Source organism: Ochotona princeps, chromosome 24, assembly GCF_030435755.1.
Source record: "Ochotona princeps isolate mOchPri1 chromosome 24, mOchPri1.hap1, whole genome shotgun sequence".
NCBI lineage: Eukaryota > Metazoa > Chordata > Mammalia > Lagomorpha > Ochotonidae > Ochotona > Ochotona princeps.
The window spans coordinates 16,624,063-16,645,375 of NC_080855.1; the positions used below are offsets into that span (position 1 = coordinate 16,624,063).

General features: G+C 45.9%; 1 protein-coding gene across 2 annotated transcripts in view; it reads left to right on the forward strand.

Annotated features, from left to right (window-relative positions):
• Positions 1 to 21,313, forward strand: part of BFAR (bifunctional apoptosis regulator) — a 30,065-nt gene that overhangs the window by 3,247 nt on the left and 5,505 nt on the right. Inside the window, exons 2-8 of one of the 2 annotated variants that reach the window (XM_004586776.3) lie at positions 6,364 to 6,690; positions 8,287 to 8,491; positions 9,168 to 9,337; positions 11,001 to 11,145; positions 12,251 to 12,424; positions 13,614 to 13,816; positions 20,233 to 20,437. In XM_004586776.3, the coding sequence (XP_004586833.1) occupies positions 6,428 to 6,690; positions 8,287 to 8,491; positions 9,168 to 9,337; positions 11,001 to 11,145; positions 12,251 to 12,424; positions 13,614 to 13,816; positions 20,233 to 20,425 (1,353 nt within the window). In that variant the 5' untranslated portion in view covers positions 6,364 to 6,427 and the 3' untranslated portion in view covers positions 20,426 to 20,437. Of the gene's footprint in view, positions 1 to 6,363; positions 6,691 to 8,286; positions 8,492 to 9,167; positions 9,338 to 11,000; positions 11,146 to 12,250; positions 12,425 to 13,613; positions 13,817 to 20,232; positions 20,438 to 21,313 lie in introns of those variants that run through there. The other variant, XM_058680597.1, reaches the window with a different exon arrangement.

Sequence of the window (21,313 nt, forward strand, 5' to 3'; positions counted from 1 at the left end):
CAAGCAGCACCATCATCCCTTTATGAGAGCCGATTCAATCCTGGCTGCTCTACTTCCCATCCAATTCCCAGCTAATGGCCTGGCAAAGTATCAGAGGGTAACCCAAGTATTGGACCTCAACAGAGCCTACATGGGAGATCTAGATGAAGCTCCTGGCTCTGGCCTGGTCCAGCCCTGGCAATTGTGGCCATTTAAGGAGCGAACCAGCAGATGAAAGCTCTCTTGCATGCTCTCTTTAATTCTGCCTTTTTAATAAGTAAGTAAAATCTTTTTTATTTTTTAAGCAGCCTGGCTCTGCTGCTGGTAATGAGGCCTCACTTAAGCAGACTGTACAATAAAACTTACCACATAGAATCCTCCTTACATGTTATCAGGGCTCAGAAATATTTTTAGTTATCTTAATTCTGTACTGGAATATAATGGTGTAAAGAGAGGAAATAGCTTAAGTGTAAGTCCATGAAAGCCAGAATCAACATTCTTGCGATGAGCAGCCTAAGAAATTATTAAGATTCTGTTTTCCAGGCTAGGTGCCCAATAAATTAGATGTTGTAAAAGAATAATTTCTAAAATTGCACTATAGTTACAATAAATGCATGTCGAATGAAAATGTGGAATCATGAACATGAACTGAACCAAGCAGCTTAAAGACTGTGATTCCTACAGTGTTAACAATCATTACAGAATGAGATCTTTGTTAGCTGACCTCTAAATCTAGAATGAATTCATCATTTCGTCAGCTCTGTGTTACTTGACTTTCTGTAATGTTAGGAGAATAAAGAAATAAACAAGTAATAGCTGTCAATCATGGCCTTCCAGAAAAATCTATAATGAAGCACTAGACAAGTCACACAGGTTTGTTCAAGGGAGAAATATCCACCTTCTTCCTGAATTCTGTAGTTATCTTCCTTAGTATTATTGGGAGATTGTAGGTGGCCCAACCCCATTTCTTTCAGAAATGTTTTGGAAACTGCCAGTTAGGTGTGTTTCCATGAAAACATAGAAAAGTTCATGTTAATGGGTATCTTGGAATTGCCAAATTATCAAAGGTTATAAGAAACTTTGTTTTTAAATGTTTAATCATTTTCATTGATCTGAAAGACAAAGAGCAATCTTCGGTCCACTGGCCTATTCCCCAAATACCTGCAATAGCTAGGGACAGAGCTGGGCTGACGCCAGGAGCCTGGACCTCCACCCCACTTGGGTGGCAGAGTCCAGGCACCAGGGCCACCATCCATGTGCTGCTGCTTCCCAAGAAGTACTAGGTCAAAAGTGGAGTTGCTGGGACTCAAACCAGTACTCTTACACGGATGCGGCTGTTCCAAGCAGCAGCTAACCCTGCTGTGCCACAATGCACACCCCATGAGAATTGTTTTCTCTTAGTCGTGCCCACAGAACAGACTTGTGAACACAATATGGCAAAAATCAATTAGTGTGTGTATTAGTGCTTTCTAAGGTTGTGTTTCTAGACACTGAAATTATTTCAGAGGTGATATATTTTTTAGGAAATAAGGATGGTGGGGGCGGTTGTTTTTTATTTCAGAGATGGAGATAGTGCTCCATCCACTCGTTCACTCCTCAGATGCCCACAACAGGGGCAGAGGTTGGGATTGAAACTGGGCATGGGGAACTCAATCCAGGTCTCCCACATGAGTGGCAGAAACCCAACCACCTGAGCTGTCAGTGCTGCCCCCCGCCCAGGGAGTGAAGTAGCAGGAAGCTGGCAGAGTCAGTAGGCATCCCAGCTACGGACATGAACATTAACTGTTGGGTTAGCAGCCCCCGTTCTTAGGTGTGTTTTATTATGTTTTAATTTACTTGAAAGGCAGATAGCAAAAGAGATCTTCCACCTGCCAGCTCCCTCTCCAAATGATTGCAACACTCACATCTGGGCCAGGTCAAGGGTAGGAGCCTGGAATTCCATCTGGATCTCCCACGTGGGTGGCAGGGAGCCTGTAACCTCCTGGGGTGCTCACTCACAGGAAGCTGCAAACAGAAGCAGAGCTGGAGCTCGAACCCAGGCACGTGGATATGGGATGCTGGTGCCCCGGGCAGAATCTTGAACCAGCACTAAATGCTCATTCCAGGACTGCTGCTTTTTGCTTAGAAGCACTACTAGCTCTTCAGGATGACTGGACCCTTCTAGGGTGTTGGCTGCTGGAGCACTCTCCAGGTCCCTGATGTTACATCTGGTGTTGGACTCATAAGCGTTTTTTAACTTGCTGCTTTACAGACTTGTCCCAATGCAGGCATTCTGTCAGACTGAACTAGGCAGCAAACACTTGTATTTCAGAAACAGAAGTGTATCCATGTGAATGGTTGTATACTGCGGCTGAATGGAATGATTCACCTCTTGCCAACCCCAGGTCCACCGCAGGCTTCTGAAGAGGCGAAAACAAGTGAACGCAGGAGCTGCTGAGAGCGCGGAGGCTCCAACACATGCTCCCTTGTGAAGGAATGTGCTTTCCAGCGGCTCCAGCCCGCTGCCAAGCTTGCAGGAACCAGCTGGAAATGTCCTCACAAGCTGGGCCTTCCCCCTCAAAGAGCCCTTTGATCAGTGTCACAGTGGGAGGGTGTATGTCCCCAAGGCAGGACACCAAGGTGTCACACTTAAGTGGTGGAGCCAGACTGGGTCACTTACAAGGCACTCCTTGAAAAGAACTGCTGCTTTAATCGTCAGGAATAACCTGAATCCAGAGGGACAAAGGTGACAGGAAAGATGAGCTACCTTTGGTTGAGGGTGTGCATGTCTCTCGGTGATGCCTGTCACCTTTTGAATTTAGGGTAAAGTGAGCCAACAGTACATCCTGAATGTGAGCATAGAAGAGCTTCACATTGGCAGTGGTCACAAAGCAGCCTTAACAGCCATCCTAGATTGACCAATATCCCCTTTAAAATATTCACTTCACATACGCGATTTGTTTTCTCATTAAAAAAAAATGATAAACTTTCAGATCTATTCAGCAAGCAACTGCTGTGCATTCTAGTTTTTGAAAGGCTCATTTGTGAGAAGTTCATTTCCAGATCTATTATCTGTAATTCCTCTCCAAAGACTCTTAAGACCCACACATTCAGCCTCTTCTTAGCTACTGTTAAGATCTACTTATTTTTATTTGAAAGACAGAGAGAGGAAGAGACAGGAGACCCCCTAATCCACTGCAGCAGCCAGGGTCAGGGCCAAGAGCCTGCAACTCCTTCTGGGAGTCTCCTTCATAAAGCAGCAACTCAAGTACCTGGGTCCTCTCTGCCCACCTTTCCAGGTGCATTAACAGGGAGCTAGATTGGAAGTGGAGCAGCCGGGACACGAACTGGCACCCACACTGGAGGCTGGCGTCCATGATAGTGGCTTTACCCATTATGTCACAATGCCATTATCTTGTTTCATTCTTAGTACAGTTTTGTATCTCCAGCTACTCACTGTATCTATTTGGGTGCCTTGTCCTATCATTTCAAGTTCAAGCCTTAGTCTGAGATTCCATTTCAGAGCTTCCTCCAGCACCTGGCCCTGTTTGTTTACAGTAACCCAGTTCTTAACTGATGTGTAGTTTCTGCCTTAGTTCTGCAACTTGGACAGTGTCCTTGGTCATTGGCCCATACATTTCCCCCAACCCCTTAGATCCTTCTCTCTCCCTCTCTCTCTCTCTCTCTCTCTTTTTTTTTTTTTTTTTTTTTTTTTTTTTGCATTTTCCTTTTGTCTTCAAGGAGTGATGCCTCCTGCCTAACTTGTCCCTAATTGTTCCCTGCTTCCAACTCCAAGTCTGGATATGGCTGTGAGGGTACTGAAAGGACCCAGCTCAGTACCCAGCTCTTACAAGGTGCTCAGCAAATAGCAATGCTTGGGCTTGCCTAGGATAATGCTGTCTACGTGGTGGTGGTTTCACCAGTTTTAGCAGAATACACTGACAGTTATTTTCCAAATTTATCTGTGTTGATTTCCCTGAGTTAAAACTCTCACACTGGTGCAGTATTTTATAATTTCATGTGTATTTTGTAGTTGTAATAGGACTGACATGTATTCCTTACAAAGGAATTGATGGAATATAGAAAGTCAAACCAAACCAAAGCAAAAATTACTCATTATTCTCCTCCATCCACTACTGACACTTTTAGTCACTGTTTATTAATTAATTTACTTAAAATGCAGTCTTAGCATGCTATATGTAAGAGTGTGTGCCCTTTCCCTGCATTTTAAGAATTTGGTAAATTGTTCTATTTTATGGCATTGTTCTCCATACACAGGTCCTGTGCTAGGTACACTGGAATGCATTCCCTTGTTTAATTCTGTAAGCTTCCCAGTGGATAAATATTGCAAGAATCTGATTAAGTCAAAGAGACACTCCTCCTTACAGCCATGTCTGCTTCACCAGCCCTATCCTTGTTTTTTTTGGTTGGTTGTTTGTTTTTTTTTAATTGGAAAGGCAGATTTTACAAAGAGAAGGAGATACAGAAAGATCTTCTGCCTGCTGGTTCACTCTCCAAGTGGCCACAGCAGCAAGAGCTGAGCTGATCTGAAGCCAGGAGCTTCTTCTGGGTCTCCCACACAGGAGCAGGGTCCCAGGGCTTTGGGCTGTCCTCTACTACTTTCCCAACCACAAGCAGGGAGCTGGATGGAAGTGGAGCAGCTGGGATAGGAACTGGTGCCTGTATGGGATTCTAGTGCGTTCAAGGTGAGGACTTTAGTCACTAGGCTGCCATGCTGGACCCTGGACCCTTCCTTTCTACTGCAGAAAATTGTTCCTTCCACAGAGCTGTGTATACAGCTGTTATTGCTGGCTGCCAATAACCAGTGTGGCTGTTGGCTGCATCCCTGTGATGACCTCTACCTTGCCTATTACAATACCATTACACTAAAATTGCATGGCTGACACTCCTACTCCCATCATGCAATTCATGCCATGATACTTCCCAAACCAGCAAGAAAATGGGTAGTACTTAACAGGCCACCCTGAATACCACTCCCTATGACTGTTTGATCAAACTGCACCCCAGACACCACTGTGCCTCCAAAACACAGAAGGGAATGACCTGGACCTCACTCAATCTCTGTCATTCTTACACTCCCTGTTTAGTGTATTAATTTTGTTTAGCAAACAAAATCTGTTTTTCAGCTATGCCTTTTGTGTCTTGCCTGTGAATTCCTTGCTGCATCAAAGACAGGAATCCACGCCCAGCCATCTCACGGCATTACCGACCCCGTCTGTATGTGAGGAAGCAGAGACTCCTGGCAGAGGTCAGAGAAGACCCCACACAGTCCATCGTGCGATCTGTGTCTTTAACTGTTGGGTCTCCAGTGCATGAAGCAGGTGCCCTTCTCTGTCTTGCCAGTGTGGGTGATGGATAGCAGCTGCCTTTCTCGCAGTAGTGAGTTTGAGAAAATCTTATCATCTCTGTTGTACCTGCACCAGAAATAGTGTGAAGCACAACCCTGTTTCTACCACACCAGCCTAGCCACTTCGCTTCCATGTTGCTAACCCTCACAAGAAGCCTTAAAGGTCTCTGAACTTCTGCCACCATTTTGCTGAGGAAACAGGGCTAACTCAGACCATAACAGACCGTGGTGCTGGCTCAGGAGGGTGCATTCATGCCACCCACACAGCAGATCTTGATCGAGTGCCTGGTCTGTTGCATTCATTCAGACAGTGAGCCAGCGAATGATTTCTTGCTGTCTCTCAGACGGCAGACTGACTGAAAGACAGATTTTTAAAAATCCCACACCTGGAAAGAAGTTTAGCCATGTCATTGGGATTGCTGTGGCCAAGAGCAGTTATAACTTGAAAGGAAGTTAGTAAAGAGGTGAACTTCTCTATCCAGCCTACCCTCTTGATCTTCCCACCGCACAATTTAATGTCATGTAATTTTGAAAATGTGACAAATGGGTGAGAAAGAAATTTAGTGATGATTGTCTTATTTATGGAATGTGGATTCTGATAAGTCAGGATTTTGACCCTAGAAGGTCAGAGCATTTGGGCTGTGAGTGTTAGGCCTAGTGACTGATGCATCACTTGGGACAGCTGCTTGCCCCATCAGAGCATCTGTAGTTAAGTCCTCCTTTGGCCCTCTCTTCCAGTGCACACCCCTGGCCAGTGTGCACCCTGGAAGGCAGCAGGCAGTGGCTTGACTAGTTAGGAACCTGCCACTGGATAGGAAGATGTGGATCGCCTTCCAGCTCCCAGGTGTGACGTGACCCAGCCCAGCCTAGTACAGGCATATTCTCTCTCTCTCTTTCTCGTTCCTTCTTCCTCTTCCTCTCAAATAATAACAAATAAATAATTTTATTTTTAAAAAATTAGGTCTTTCATGGATGGCAGTAATCTCAAATAGCTTGTTGTTTGTTTAAACTTTTTTTTTCAATTTTTTTCCCCCTAGACTTGATGTCTTGCAGTGGTTTCTTTGAAGTTTGCTTGCTGTGGATTCCAAATTTTGCTAAGAGATGGAAGAGCCTCAGCAAGATGACCCGGCCCCCGGAGACCTGGAAAAGGACGATCCTCTTCGAAGCACGGGCCCCCAGATTTCTGTTAGTGAATTTTCTTGTCACTGCTGTTACGACATCCTGGTTAACCCCACCACGTTGAACTGTGGACACAGCTTCTGCCGCCACTGCCTAGCCTTGTGGTGGGTGTCTTCTAAGAAAACCGAGTGTCCGGAATGCAGAGAAAAATGGGAAGGCTTCCCCAAAGTCAACATCCTCCTCAGGTATCACTCGGCCCCTGGGCGTGGCTCATGGTCTGCTCTGTTCCGGTGAGGGCTGCTAGGTACAGAGAGGCCGCAGGCTCAGAGCTGGCCTTGATGGTCACCTGCATCTGCTGGAATGTGAGTCCGGGAGCTTGGGGGTCTGAAAGTACAGGCGCCCTGTCTCACAGGTAGCTGTCGTTTGCTTTTCACTAACTCTGAGTGAAGGTAAAAATAGATTCTGGTTATGAGACCCCTACAGATAACCCTGTGGTCAAAACATGCCTCTGATTGATCAGTGTTGACTGAGAGTACCCTAGGTGTGCTAGAGCAAATGGTAAAACTGTACGGTCTTCAGTACCTGGCTTCATGCTGATTTGCATAATGAGTTTTTGTAATTTGTGCATGAACTCTGTTCCAGTGTCACATTTGCACAGTTTGTCACAGCATCACACAGCTAATAGCAAGAGCTTTCAGAGGGCCTGCTCTCTCCTGCTTCCATGCTGTTGTCATATACCTAGGAGGTCTCTGAGGCCTTAGCCATGTGTTCAGCCTTCTTGGATCTGTACTGAGTACCAACAAGTACCATGAAAACTTTAACCCAATATTCTGGTTTTCACAAGAGATGTTATTTATTTATGCTTCATTTTGCTCAGGTTTGCGTTATAGGAAGGTCAGTGTTAAATTGAAGAAGTGTTGTCTGACTGTATGTTATTGAAAAGGTAAAGAGCTTTATGGTATAGTCTAGCAGCCAACTCTTTTCTTACTACTGGCCTTTGCTTTGTCCTCTTTTTTACAAACTACTCATAGCTGTGTTAACCAGCTTTTTTTTTTTACTACAATAAGAAGCCTGACACAAGCTTCTTTTATAAAGAAAAGAGGTTTATTTTTGGCCCACAGAAGCACATCATGGTAAGAGGCAAGGAGCTTGTGTTGCCTGGTCTCCACTTGGAAAGTTCCCAAGGTTTCCATCCTGATGGCCTAATCCAGCCTAATTAGCTCTGAAACCTGTTCTTAGCATCACATTTGGGTTAGGTTCTCACGCACTTAGTACCATTAATGTAAGACCTTGGGGACTGCACTTTTTATGAGTTTAAGGGTACAGGTACGGGAACCCTAGCAATGACATACGCAGTGCAAATGTGAATTTGTTGCTTATATTCTCTTTAGGTACTGGAAGATATTAATGGAGCCTTCCAGCTCCTGGGACTCCCTCCTCCTTTATTTTAGATTATTTTCTTCTTTTTCCGTGGGGTGATAATGCTTTTGTACTTGTTTGCACCAATTGAAAATGTTCATCTGCAGTGTACTGTTTTCACGGAGCCATTCATCTATCTTTAATTAATCCATCTTGACATGTAATAATGCAGTCAACTTGTACCACACAGTACTCCACTGTATGACACACTCTATTTCATCTAATGGTTTCCATAACAGTGGAAAAGCAGATTGTTGCTAATTTTTTGCCTTTGCCAGCAGAGCTCTGGAGATACTCTTGTCCCTGGTCCTGGGTCCCCATAGATTATGGTTGACTGTTACTTTTATTTTGGCCTATAAATTGTTACATCAGACAAACAACTGTGTTGTGATGTATCTCTTCTTTTTTTCTATTCTCCCCAGAGATGCCATTGAAAAGTTATTTCCTGATGCCATTAGAATGAGATCAGAAGACATTCAGCAGAATCCCGACATAACCCAAAGCCTCAGAGCCTTTCAGAAATACGGGAATGATCAGATTCCTTTAGCTCCCAGCACAGGCCGAGGCCAGCAGCAGAGAGGAGGGGGCTTCTTCTCCGGAGTGCTCACAGCTCTCACTGGCGTGGCAGTAAGTCCATCCCTATGCTTATCTGTGCCCTCCTGCCCCTGCCCCCCTGCTCCCCTACCCCTGGCGTCCACTGAGGTCCATGCTGCTGAAATCATGGAAACAATGGATGTCATGACAGCGGGTAATTCACCACATCCATTGGAATCTGCTGGGGTTGTGTGATTTCTTCAGGAATGTTGCTTAGTCCAGTCGACCACAGAATGGTCGGCACCCAGCCATTGTCAGCTTGATCCTATTTAAGCCTCTTTGTAACCTAGAAGGGCAGCAGGTCCCGTTATTATTCCCATTTCAAAGCTGAGGAAAGAAGTGCAGACAGACGTCATGGTATGCTTTAAGTATACCACCTCCAGTGGAAAGATTCTTTCTTCATCAATTCTAGGCTGCAGAAAGCTAAATGTACACCAATAGGCAAGGCCCAGAGTCAGTCTTGTTCACCAAGCTCAAGCGGGCAGCTACCCCCAGGTTCCCCGAGCCCACCGCTGTTCTGGTCTCTGTGCCCTCCCTGCCTGTCATTCAGCACAGAGACGAGCCCAGGAGAGACAGGCTCCCAGTTCTCTGTGACAGTAGCGTCACCCGCTGCCCCTCCGCGGTCCTGGCCTCGTCATTCCTTCCGGCTCAGCCTCCTCCCTGCTCTCTGGCCTCCTTGTGTCTCAGGGTCCCTGTCACCCTTCCCCAGGTGGTCCTGCTTGTATATCACTGGAGCAGCAGGGAATCCGAGCACGACCTCCTGGTCCACAAGGCTGTGGCCAAATGGACAGCGGAAGAAGTCGTCCTCTGGCTGGAGCAGCTGGGCCCCTGGGCCTCTCTCTACAGGGACAGGTTTCTGTCGGAAAGAGTCAATGGAAGGTGAGGAGCTAGGTCTTCTGACACAGCAAGGCCGTTTCGAGGCATGATTCAGACCGAATAAAATCTACCCATCCCAAGCATAGACTCAGCCGTCTGTGGAATATCCGCAGTGTGTGCCACCATCACCAGACTAAATTTTGAACATTTCCAGCACCCTGAAAAGAAAGCTCTTGCCCTTCCACGTCTCCCCCACTCCCAAGCACGCACAGGTACCATGCTACTCTCTGACCCTGCGGACTGTCCTGTTTTGGACATGTCACAGAAATGGAATCATGCAGTACGTGGCCTGTTCTGTGTGGCTTTGTCCTGGAGTGTTTCAAGGCTTCCCCGTGATGCAGCAAATACCCACGCTCATCCCTTTCACAGGGTGTTACTCCTGTACATGCGATCAGACCAGACTTTCTTTATTCATCAGCTGATGGACATTTGGGTGATTCTATTTTTGGCTATAACAAATGATGCTGGTTCATTCACATACAGGTCTTTGTGAGATCATAAGTTAACACTCTGGCGCGTTGGCCAGGTCACATAGGAACTGCTCCGCTTTCTGAGGGTCTGTCTGTCTCCCATAGCTGCTGTACAGTAGGCAGCAGTGTCAGTGTGAGCCTCATTCTGTGTGTGTGCCTTCTTGGTCATAAATGTAGCATGTATTTATTATTCAAGAATGTAACCTCAAGCTCTGTGATATTGAAGATGAAACGCCTTTTTAATGCCCATCTTCAAAGCACTTCTGCTGGATGCCTTCCCAGACTTTTTTTAGTGTTTATGCTGTTATCAATGTGTATTCTTTATTTAAACTGAAGATACTAATGTCCTAAGTAGACTGTCATATATGCCTGTGTGTACACACCGTGTAAAGTGTGTCACACACAGTACCGTGCAGGGAGGAGGGAATGGCCACTGTCCTCTGCTCCTTTGTCCCGAGACATCAGGCTGCTGGCCTGTCCCACCTTCCCTGCCAGTCCCTTTCCCTCTCCACTGAGTTCCAGTACTCTCCTTTGAGGAAGTTCACAATTTACTTTTTGTGAGAATTTGCCTCTTTCAAAATTACAGTTAAAATAAAAATTCTCTCCCTAGCTGATGTAATGAGGGTCGGCCTCCAGCCTGGAGTTTCTGGGTCAGAGGGAGCGAAGGCATGAATGTCACCCGATTCCCAGCTTCTGCCAGAGGCAGGAGTATTTGGACTGATGAATCAGTGTGGAGAGACACTCATGTTTTCTGAAGAGAAAAGGAAAAATGCAAAAAGGATCCTATAGTTTTTGTTTGATTAAATCACTTTGCCAAAACAACTCATTTTCCTTTTTTTTTTTTTTTTTTTGGCAAGATATAGTGATGTTTGATTTGTTTGTTTAAAAGGCACAGTAATAGGGAGAGGGAGGTCTTCCATCTGCTGGCCTTTGATATCTGTTATTTACTCTGATTTCTGACATATTACTCTATTTAAAGTGTAGAAAAATATGTGCACAGTTGTTACATGGGTCGGTGATTTATAACAATCACTGGCAAATGATAAGCACTGAGTTATTTTTATTAGTGATAGTATTTCCTGTCTGAAACATCTTACCTTGCCTCGAACCTGCGAGGGAACTGTATCGGGAAGATACAGTTCAGGTCTGCCTCTGCTGTGTATTCTCAGGCAATCTCATCCTCCCTCTCCACACAGATTGCTTTTAACCTTGACAGAGGAGGAATTTGCCCGGGCGCCGTATGCCATAGAGAGCAGCAGCCACCGAAGAGCCATCCTCCTGGAGTTGGAGCGCGTCAAAGCCCTGGGCGTGAAGCCCCCCCAGAACCTCTGGGAATATAAGGTAACTCCATCTTACGCCAGTCAGCTGCCTGCCCACTGCTTAGCTTAAGAAAGAAAACCTCGCAGATGTGCGCGAAGCCCCCGCTGTCCCGGGTGTTCCTCCTCCTCCGGGTCCCTGCAGCACATGCCTGCTTTCCCAATTGTGCGTTCGGAACTGTGCACAAGCCATAGGCGCAGTGTTTGAAAGGCCTTTTTCCCTCATGAAGAAGTCTAGGTGAGCATAGCCGTCTGCCAGGAGCGTTTGCCTCTGTGGCTCCTGTCCAGTCCTCCTCTTCTCCCTCCTCCTCCCTCCTCCTCCCTCCTCTTGGGCAGTGCTGTGCTGCAAAAGGGAGGGACACACAGTCGTCTGTCAGTGGACACACACAGGATTTCTGTAAGTGCTGTGGTGGACCTTGTTACGAAGTTCCTGCACTCGTGTGTAAGGGTTGGACTGAGGAGTGCAGTGGATGATCCAGACACAAGGGATGCCTGTCTTCAGCCTTCCGGGGTAAGGAGAAATTGAGCTTCATCAGACAGCACCAGGTGGACATTGTCCTATATAGTGAATATTCTGTTTTTATTAGTTACAGAACATCTAATATGCACAGATTTATAAGTAAAAAAGATACTGTGAAGAAAAATAAACACAAATAGCTGATAAACTTATGCTGTACTTTTCAAATTTTATCTGTTTATACACTGAAATTATACTGAAAATAATTTAACGGTAAATCATTTATAGCATTATGTCAGTTGAGCTTGTTTTAATGGTTTTATTGAGGTATAATTGACATGCACTATTTAAAGGAATCCTCTGTTAAGCTTTGACATGGAGACACCATGGAAACACCACTGGAGTTTGAGGGTAAACATATCTTCCTCCAGAAATTTCACCCTGTCCCCTCATAAGCAATCTTCCTAACCATCCTCATTCTGGTTCCACCAGAATACATTTACTTTTTAATTCCATTTTCCATGAGCTCCCTGAAGTGTGAACTACTAGGCTCCTTCTTGCCATTCATTGTGCACACCGTGCAAAAACAACCGAGGACAAAGGGCATGAGAGTGTCAGGAGCATAGTGGGAGGCTGGGCTAGCTGTGAGCGGTGCTTGCCCTGTTCCCTGCAGGCCGTGAACCCGGGCAGGTCCCTGTTCCTGCTCTACGCCCTCAAGAGCTCCCCGAGGCTCGGTCTGCTCTACCTGTACCTGTTCGACTACACAGACAGCTTCCTCCCCTTCATCCACACCATCTGCCCCCTGCAAGAAGATGGCACCAGTGAGGGCATCATCACCAAGTTCCTGGTAGGTCTGCAGAGGGCCTGGAGTGGACTGGCACCAATGCCCCTTGGTGTGGGAGGAAGTCAGATGTGCAGATGTGGCCTGTTAAGGAGGAACAAACAACAGCCAGACTTCACCCGAGTCCTGCAGGCAGAGCCCCCTGCAAAAGCAAATGAAGCAGGGCCTTTCCCACTGCTGGGAACTCATTCTGTTTCTTCTCTTACACTTCCAGAGCGACTGCCCTCGCTTTTGTTGGAAGCTAGCTTAGGTCCCAACTGCCCCAGAGGGATAAAGTTCTGGTCCTTCCAGCGTGAAGGTCCATCCCTCTCAAGGTCCCCTCAAGGATGAATGTTGGCCCTGCCACAGGGCAAGGTCAGTGTAGGCGCCCTTGGCTTCAGAACTTTTAAGCCATGGCACAGCTTCCCCACTGGGATGCCTACCCAGCTTACTCCACAGAGCTTGAGAACTGTGATGGGTCCCCAGCTCTGCACATGGTTTCTCTGAGTCTGGCTGGTCACTGGAAGGCAGTGTCCTTTGCTGTGCTACTCTTGAGGCCAGTCCTTCTCTGCTGTTTGTGTCAGAAAGTGACTTGAGTGTAGGACATACACGTAAACATGGAATCAGATGTTTAAATCTTCCAGCACCTACTTTGAAGCACCAGGGTCAGGCTCCTACCTAACTAACTTTCAACTTGAACATTGTTTTAGGTCTGCTCGTGACTCTTGTACAGCCAATTCCTTTGAATGCCCAGTTGCCCCTGTACCTTGGCTCACCATAGTGGGAGCACAGAACACTGTGAAATGTCATCTTTGTAACCATCCCCACAGCCCCTAATCATGGGCTGACTTTTTTATCTGTTCTGCCCCTCTGAAAATTCCTTTCCTGGGATGTGGTTTTAGTTCTCCCAGCAACTGTCGTCACTCTCCCACAGCCAAGCTGTTGGATTTGGGTGATGGTTTAAACGACCCTGAGGTGATGATGGAGTAAAACGTTGGTTAAGTGTCATAGTCCATCAATGCCATCATTTCTGAACTTCCACAGTTCTGAACCAAGCATCTTAGTTCACCTTCTTGGGTCAAATTTAAGATTAATTCTTGCTAGAGAAGAGGGAAGGAAGTTTCCTTTTAGATTGCATGTGTATTACACAGAATCCACAGGGATAGTTACGTGTGCTGTGTGTTTGACCTCCCTGTCCATGGGTTCCTTCTTCAAGGATCTGAGAGACCCCACATGGAAGCAGTGGAGAGAATTCCTCGTCAAATACTCCTTCCTTCCGTACCAGCTGATCGCGGAGTTCGCCTGGGACTGGCTCGAGGTGCACTACTGGACGTCACGGTTCCTCATCGTCAACGCCATGCTCCTCTCGGTTCTGGAACTGTTTTCCTTCTGGAGGATCTGGTCACGAAGTGAGCTGAAGTAAGTGTGGTTCCACGCAGAAGATGGTTGGAGCACGAGGCCTGGGAGAGAAATTCTGAGTGGAGCCAAGCTGCCGTTGACACAATGCTCCGCCTGGGAGAGGGGAACACCCCTTCCCAGCAACACTCAGGCTTGGGTGTGGGGCCCAGCACGTGGGCTGCTGCCTTGTGTACGGGGCCGGGGCTTCAGCCGCCAGTGTTTCCCTGTGTGTCTGTCTGCATGTAATAATATACTAGATGATTGCAGGGGCAAGATGTGGGAAGGCTTTTTTTTTTTTTTGAAGATGATTTATTTTGAAAGTCAGAGTTACAGAGAGAGGCAGAGGCCAGGAGAAAGATCTTCCATCCACTTGTTCACTCCCCAGATGGCTACAGCGGCCAACACTGGGTCAGCCTGGAGCCAGGAAGCAGGAGCCTCAATCAGGGCTCCCATGTGGCTGGCACGGACCCAAACATTTGGTCCAGTTCTCACTGCTTTTCCCAGGCCATTGGTAGGGAGATGGACCAGACTCAAAGCGGCGCCCACGTGAGAGGCTGGAGTTGCAGGCTGTAGCTTTACTTGCTATGCCACAACTCTAACACCTATTTGTTGTTACCTTTTTTTTTTTTTAAGATTTATGTATTTTTTTTTTAAGATTTATTTATTTTTATTGCAAAGTCAGCTATACAGAGAGGAAGAGAGACCGAGAGGAAGATCTGCCATCCAATCATTGACCCCCTAAGTGACTGCAGCAGCATATGCTGTGCCGATCTGAAGCCAGGAGCCAGGAGCTTCCTCCAGGTCTCCCACGCGGGTGCAGGGTCCCAAGGCTTTGGGCCATCCCACCTGCTTTCCCAGGCCACAAGCAGGGAGCTGGATGGCAAGTGGAGCAACCAGGATTAGAACTGGCGCCCACATGGGTCCCCGGCACTTTCAAGGGGGAGACTTTAGCCGCTAGGCCATCATGCCAGGCCCAGGTTTATGTATTTTTTTATTGGAAAGTCAGATTGATAGAGAGAAGAAGAGAGAGAAAGATTTTCCATCCACTGGTTCACTCCCCAGGTAATTGCAATGGAGCTGAGCCAGTTCGAAACCAGGAGTCAAGAGCTTCTTCCAGGTCTCCCACACAGGTGCAGGGTCCCAAGGCTTTGGGTTGTCCTCCACTGCTTTTCCAGGCCACAAGCAGGGAGCTGGATGGGAAGTAGGGCCGCCAGGATTAGAACCGGCGTCTATATGGGTTCCTGGCATGTGCAAGGTGAGGACTTTAGCCACTAGGCTACCGCGCTGGGCCCTGCTGTTACTTTTTAATGAGGATTTGAGCCTAACTTTCTCAAATCCCAATCTGAGATTTTGGGTGTTTGTTTGTTTGTTTGTTTGTTTTTAACATATTTTTATTGCATTTCATTTTTTTAAAATTAATTACATTGCATTATGTGATACATTTTTTATGCACTGGGATTCCCCCCGCCCCTCCCCCCACCCTCCCCACCCCCCGGCGGATTGCTCCACCTTGTTGCATTTCCATAATTCAAATTCAGTTGACATTCTTTCATTGGAGGTATTTACCAAGCATAAAGTCCAGCATCTTATTGTCCTGGTAAGTTCAATGGTTTCGTGGTGAGACCATCTCTGGTCGGAAGGTAGAGCCGGCAGAGTATCATCCCAATCAATTAAAAGCCCCAACATAATATTTCCAACCAATATTTACAACATTGTGGCATTAATTGACATGGTATTGATTAACTAATATGTTACTAGGAAAATGCAGGTTCTCAACCACAACCTGTGACTTCTTCATAGACATTTCAATTTTGGTTTATATTCAACCGTGTTCTATACACCTTAAAATGGCTATAGATTGCTATTCAGCTGTCTCATGCCTATTTTAATTTTAGTCTTTAGCAGTTTATAGCATTGAAGCATATTTTCGCTGAACCTGGCTGTTTTTCAGGTGGTCTAACTCTATAATTCTAACAGGATATATGTCAACTGTTTAGGTGAGCATGTTTAGGAGGGGTGTGCAGAGAAATCTTCCATACCCCAGTGAGGAGTAACTAATCTTTGTGTCCCACCCAGTGAGTTATAAGTGCATCCCCGCTGACCATTTCCTGTCTGTTTCTAAGCTTTCCTTGTTGTTCTCTATCTATTCTAGTTTTGTTTGTTTGTTTGTTTGTTTTGAGGGGTTTCTGGAGCGCTCCTGATGGTTATTACGAGAGGGGGTGGGGACCCAAAATTGGAAGCAGACAAGGACCAGAGAAAGCTCCTCTCCCTAGTCCCGAAGGAAGTTTACTGTTCTTCTGTTTCTAGGAGTCTTCAGGTTTGGGATAAAAGCCTCCTTCTGTCTGCCTGCTCCACTCTGGGGACCCCTCCCTGCTCTATGCGCATGACCTCCTGTTAAGAGGTTGTTAGGATTACTCCTGATTCCCCCATTTGCCTTTGTAGTTTTGCTATTGTATAATGCTAATTCGAGTCTGTTGTCTATGAGTTACCAGTTATGATCCTGATAGGTTATATTTCCCGTCTTCCTCACACCTTCTAGGGTGATGTAAGATTTCTCTGCTCTCCCTCCCCATTTCCAAGTATCATGGGGTCTTACAAGTACATTAGGTTTTACAATTCTTTGATGTAGATCATAAGCAATCTGCCTCATATCATTGGTTACTTCACAGTATCTTATTGCATGAGATACAGGCTGTTTGGGGTTGAGATAATAGTACTGTTTTTCAGATTGACATCATTTCATAACAGCCACATCGATCACAATAACAACAACATCAACAACAAATTGTAGCACCCTGCTAAAATAATATGCCACTGAGTATGCAACACATGCTTAACTAAAAGGAAACACAGAAGTCTTTTGGGAAATGTGATGCCCTCGTATACTTCATGAGCACTTGATGAATTCTACTAGAGAATAGAGATTATTTGGAAGCAAACAAACTGACATAAAAACATCAAAACATATGAGATACAGCCAAAAGAGCAAACAGACAATCACCGAAAAAAAAAAGTATAGATTGGACTGTTGGAGTTACGCTTTCCATGTTGGCCTCCTTATATGAAAGAGAATATATGGTATTTGTTCTTTTGTGATTGACTCGTTTCACTGAGCATAATGGCTTCTAGTTGGGACCACCTGGATTTAAATAGAATAATATCATTCTTCTTAATAGCTGAATAATATTCCATAGAATAGATGTACCACAGTTTCTTTAACCACTCTTCCTTGGATACACATCTGTTTTGTTTCCATGACTTTGCTATTGTAGATTGTGCTGCTGTAAATATAGGATTACAGATCCCCTTCTCATATGCAGATTTCACTCCTTTTGGGTATATTCCTAAGAGCGGGATTGCTGGGTCATATGGCAGGTTTATTTGCAATTTACCAAGCACTCTCCATACTGATTTCCACAGTGGTTGTACTAGCCTACACTCCCACCAGCAGAGAAGGAGGGTGTCTTTCTCCCCACATCCACGCTAGCAGGTGTTGTTTTTCGAGTTCTGAATGTAGGCCAGTCTCACAGGAGTTAGGTGGTACCTCAAGGTGGTTTTCATTTGTATCTCTCTGATGGCTAGAGAGCCTGAGCATCTTTTCATAAGTCTGTTACCCATTTGAACCTGTTCTTTTGAGAAATGTCTGTTCATTTCTTTTGCCCATTTTGCTACAGCGTTGGTTTTTTTACTGTCCCTAGGTTTCTGAAGCTCTTTGTAGATTCTGGATATTAGTCCCCTATCACTCGTGTAGAATGCAAAAATTTTTTCCCATTTTGTTGGTTGCTTCTTCATTTTGTTAATTGTTTCTTTTGCTGTACAGAAGCTTTTTAGTTTGATGTAATCCAATTTGTTCATTTTGGATTTGATTGCCTTTGCTTTAGGCGTCTTTTCTAAGAAGTCTTTCCCTGTTCCTATATCTTGGAGTGTGTTTCCTATGTTTTCCTTTAATAGTTTGATGGTTTCTGGGTGTAGATTTAGGTCCTTGAGCCAGTTAGAGCTGATTTTTGTATAGTGCGACAGGTGCGGGTCTTGCTTCTTTATTCTGCAAGCTGCTATCCAGTTGTCCCAACAGCATTTGTTGAATAGACCAGGTTTTTTACCTGGATTGTTTTCCGTTTTCTTGTCAAAGATTAGTTGACTATACATGTGTGGATTCCCTTCTGGTGTTTCTATTCTGTTCCACTGATCTTCTCTGTTTCTGTACCAGTACCAGACTGTTTTGATAACCACTGCTCTGTAGTATGTCTTGAGGTCCGGAATTGTGATTCCTCCAGTTTGATTTCTATTTTTCAGGACAGCTTTAGCTATTCATGGTCTTTTGTGATTCCAGATGAACTTCTGTATCAGCTTTTCTATTTCTGAGAAGAATGTTGCTGGGATTTTGATTGGGATTGCGTTGAATCTGTATATTGCTTTTGGTAATATGGCCATTTTGATAATATTGATCCTGCCAATCCAAGAACATGGTAAGGTTCTCCATTTTTCGAGGTCTTCTTCTATTTCTTTTTTAAATGATTTATAGTTTTCATCATAGAGGTCTTTCACATCTTTAGTTAGCTTAATTCCTAGGTATTTAAGATTCCTTTCCTCAATTTTAAAGGGAACTGTACTTACAATTTCTTTCTCAGCAGTGGAATTTTTTGTATACACGAGTGCCATCGATTTGTGTTCATTAATTTTGTATCCTGCTACTCTGCCAAAGTCTTTTATGAGTTCCAATAGTCTCTTGACTGAGTCTTTTGGTTCTCCTATGTACAGAATCATGTCATCTGCGAATAGCGATAATTTCAATTCCTCATTTCCAATTTGTATTCCTTTAATTGCTTTTTCTTGTCTAATAGCTCTGGCAAGGACTTCCAAAACTATATTGAAGAGTAGCGGTGAGAGTGGACATCCCTGTCTAGTTCCAGATTTTAGCGGGAAGGCTTCCAGTCTTTCCCCATTTAGTATGATACTGGCATTGGGTTTATCATAAATTGCTTTGATTGTGTTATAGAATGATCCTTCTATGCCTATCTTGTTTAGGGTTTTTAACATGAAGTGGTGTTGGATTTTATCAAATGCCTTCTCTGCATCTATTGAGCGGACCATATGGTTTTTATTTGTCAATTTGTTGATGTGATGTATCACATTTATTGTTTTGCGGATGTTGAACCATCCCTGCATGCCTGGGATGAATCCCACCTGGTCCGGGTGAATGAGCTGCCTGATGTGTTGTTGGATCCTGTTGGCTAGTATTTCATTGAAGATCTTTGCATCTATGTTCATCAAGGATATCGGTCTGTAGTTCTCTTTTTCTGTTGTTTCTCTCTCTGGCTTTGGTATTAAGGTGATATTAGCTTCATAGAAAGAGCTTGGAAGGATTGCCTCTTTTTCTATTGTTTGAAAAAGCTTGTGTAAGATTGGGGTAAGTTCCTCTTGGAACGTTTGGTAGAATTCAGCAGTGAAGCCAGCTGGTCCTGGTAGGAAGAGAGCTCTTCCACCCCCTGGCTCCCTCCTTCACTCCTCCGGGACCCACAATAGCCCTGAGGATCGGATTCAGCTCTCCTTGTTTTACACTAGCTGTGGCTGACTCAGCCCCAGTCAGACTATGTGGCAAAGGCGGGAGGGGCAGATTCCCAAAAGGAAAACTCGGAGGCTGTTTCCCAAAGAAAGGAGTGAAGCATCCATGACACTCGCCTTTGATCAAGCCGTGCTGTGACTGCACCAGTTCCCTACCTCCTGAGAACCTGGCAGCTGGCTACCTCATTCCTTTGTGTTGCACAGACTCAGCTGAGTCACTCAGGGACTGCGTATCCACAGCCCTGTTGTCCCCAGTGACGGAGATAGCTTGCATTCGGAGGGCCTGTGACCTGGCCAAGAAAATACGCATGTTCGAACAGCACATGAAGGGATAGCCATGTGGCCTAATGGTTGGGAGGCCTGGCCACAGCTCCTGACCCTGGTAGGCAGCAGGAGGTGGCATAAGTAGGTAGGCCCCTGCCATCCGTGTGAGAGTGAGATCCTGGATCCCAGGCCCAGCCCCCATCATGGTTTACATTTGAGGAGTAAATCAGTGAATAGGAGCTCTCCTCTCAAGTAAATGTGTATGTATTGTGTGTATGAATGTATATGCATATATTTATAAATATATATGTGTATAAACACACACACACACACACACACACACACACGCGCGAACTGCGTACAAGGTATAACAGAGCCATCACGGTGGTGAGGCTGGACTCTGAGGGGAAGCCTTGCCCACACGAGGCCCCTCTGGGCTGTGTCCTGCGTTGTTGTCGGGGGGGCCTGGTGAAGAAAGGTCCCGGGCACTGGAGACAGAGGTGAGTAGCTGGCAGCCCAGGAGTCCAGGCTGTGCGGCACTGGGGAGCAGGCCCAGCTAGCAACACCACCGTCGCTCACAACCACCCATTGTCTTTTTTTCTTTTTTCCAGGACAGTCCCCCAGAGGATGTGGAGCCATTTTTGGAAAGTGTCCACTCAGGGACTTTTTGTGGCCATGTTCTGGCCCCTCATCCCTCAGTTTGTGTGCAACTGTCTGTTCTACTGGGCCCTGTACTTCAACCCGATTATTAACATTGACCTCGTGGTCAAGGAGGTCCGCCGGCTAGAAACCCAAGTACTGTGACCAGCGCTGCCCGGGCCCCCCCACACCCCCTCCCCGCGAGACGCAGCAGGGGTCGCTGCCAGCCCAGCAGATGCTTGGGGTGGGGGAGGAAGAGGACAGACCTGCCATCTGTCCCCAGAAGCCAAGGTGCTGCTTTGGGTATTAACCTCCTCCCATGGGCCACGTTCCTCACTGCAGGTGCTTAGGAAGCTCAGCCCTTATCGGCTGGCAGGCCCCGGGGTCCTCAGAAAACGGGGTGCAGGTGCTTGCTGTCAGCAGGACCCCACACTGACAATCCCCCTCGCCACGACCTCGGTGACTGACAGACTCCTGGCACTCAAGTTCAGGCTCGTGTGGGCCAAGCCTGTCCTGTAAGTCCTTTTTTGGAAAACAGATATAGACCGACACACATGAAAAAGACAATTGAGAATGCAATCAACGATTGAGTCTTAGAGTTGCCAGGCTTCAGAATAAAAACTTCCAGAAGCATCCAGTTTGAGATTAGTGTGGTGATCAGGCTTGTAGTTGGTCTCCCCTTGTGTATGGTCACTGAAAGTTTGAGTCCCCGCCCTGGTGCAGGGGTTCTGAGGGGGACGTTGGGCAGTTCCTGGAGCGTACCTCCCATCAGCCCAGGCGCACATCCATGGCCCAAAATCATTGTTTAGAACTTGGTAGTTTTGCTTAAGAATGTGTAAAGTCAATTACAGGTTCGCCCTTTCGTTCAAGGAAGCGTTTTTGTAAATGGACCTCACACTGTATAATGTATAATCCTTCCTATCATGTCCTGATGTGTAAAAAGCAGCACGTGTCCTTTTCCCAGGTGCAGCGATTGTAAACATGGAGTGAGATGACTGATGGCCTGTTGTTTCCTTCCAGTGTGAAATGTGATTGCTCTGAAGACTGGTCTCG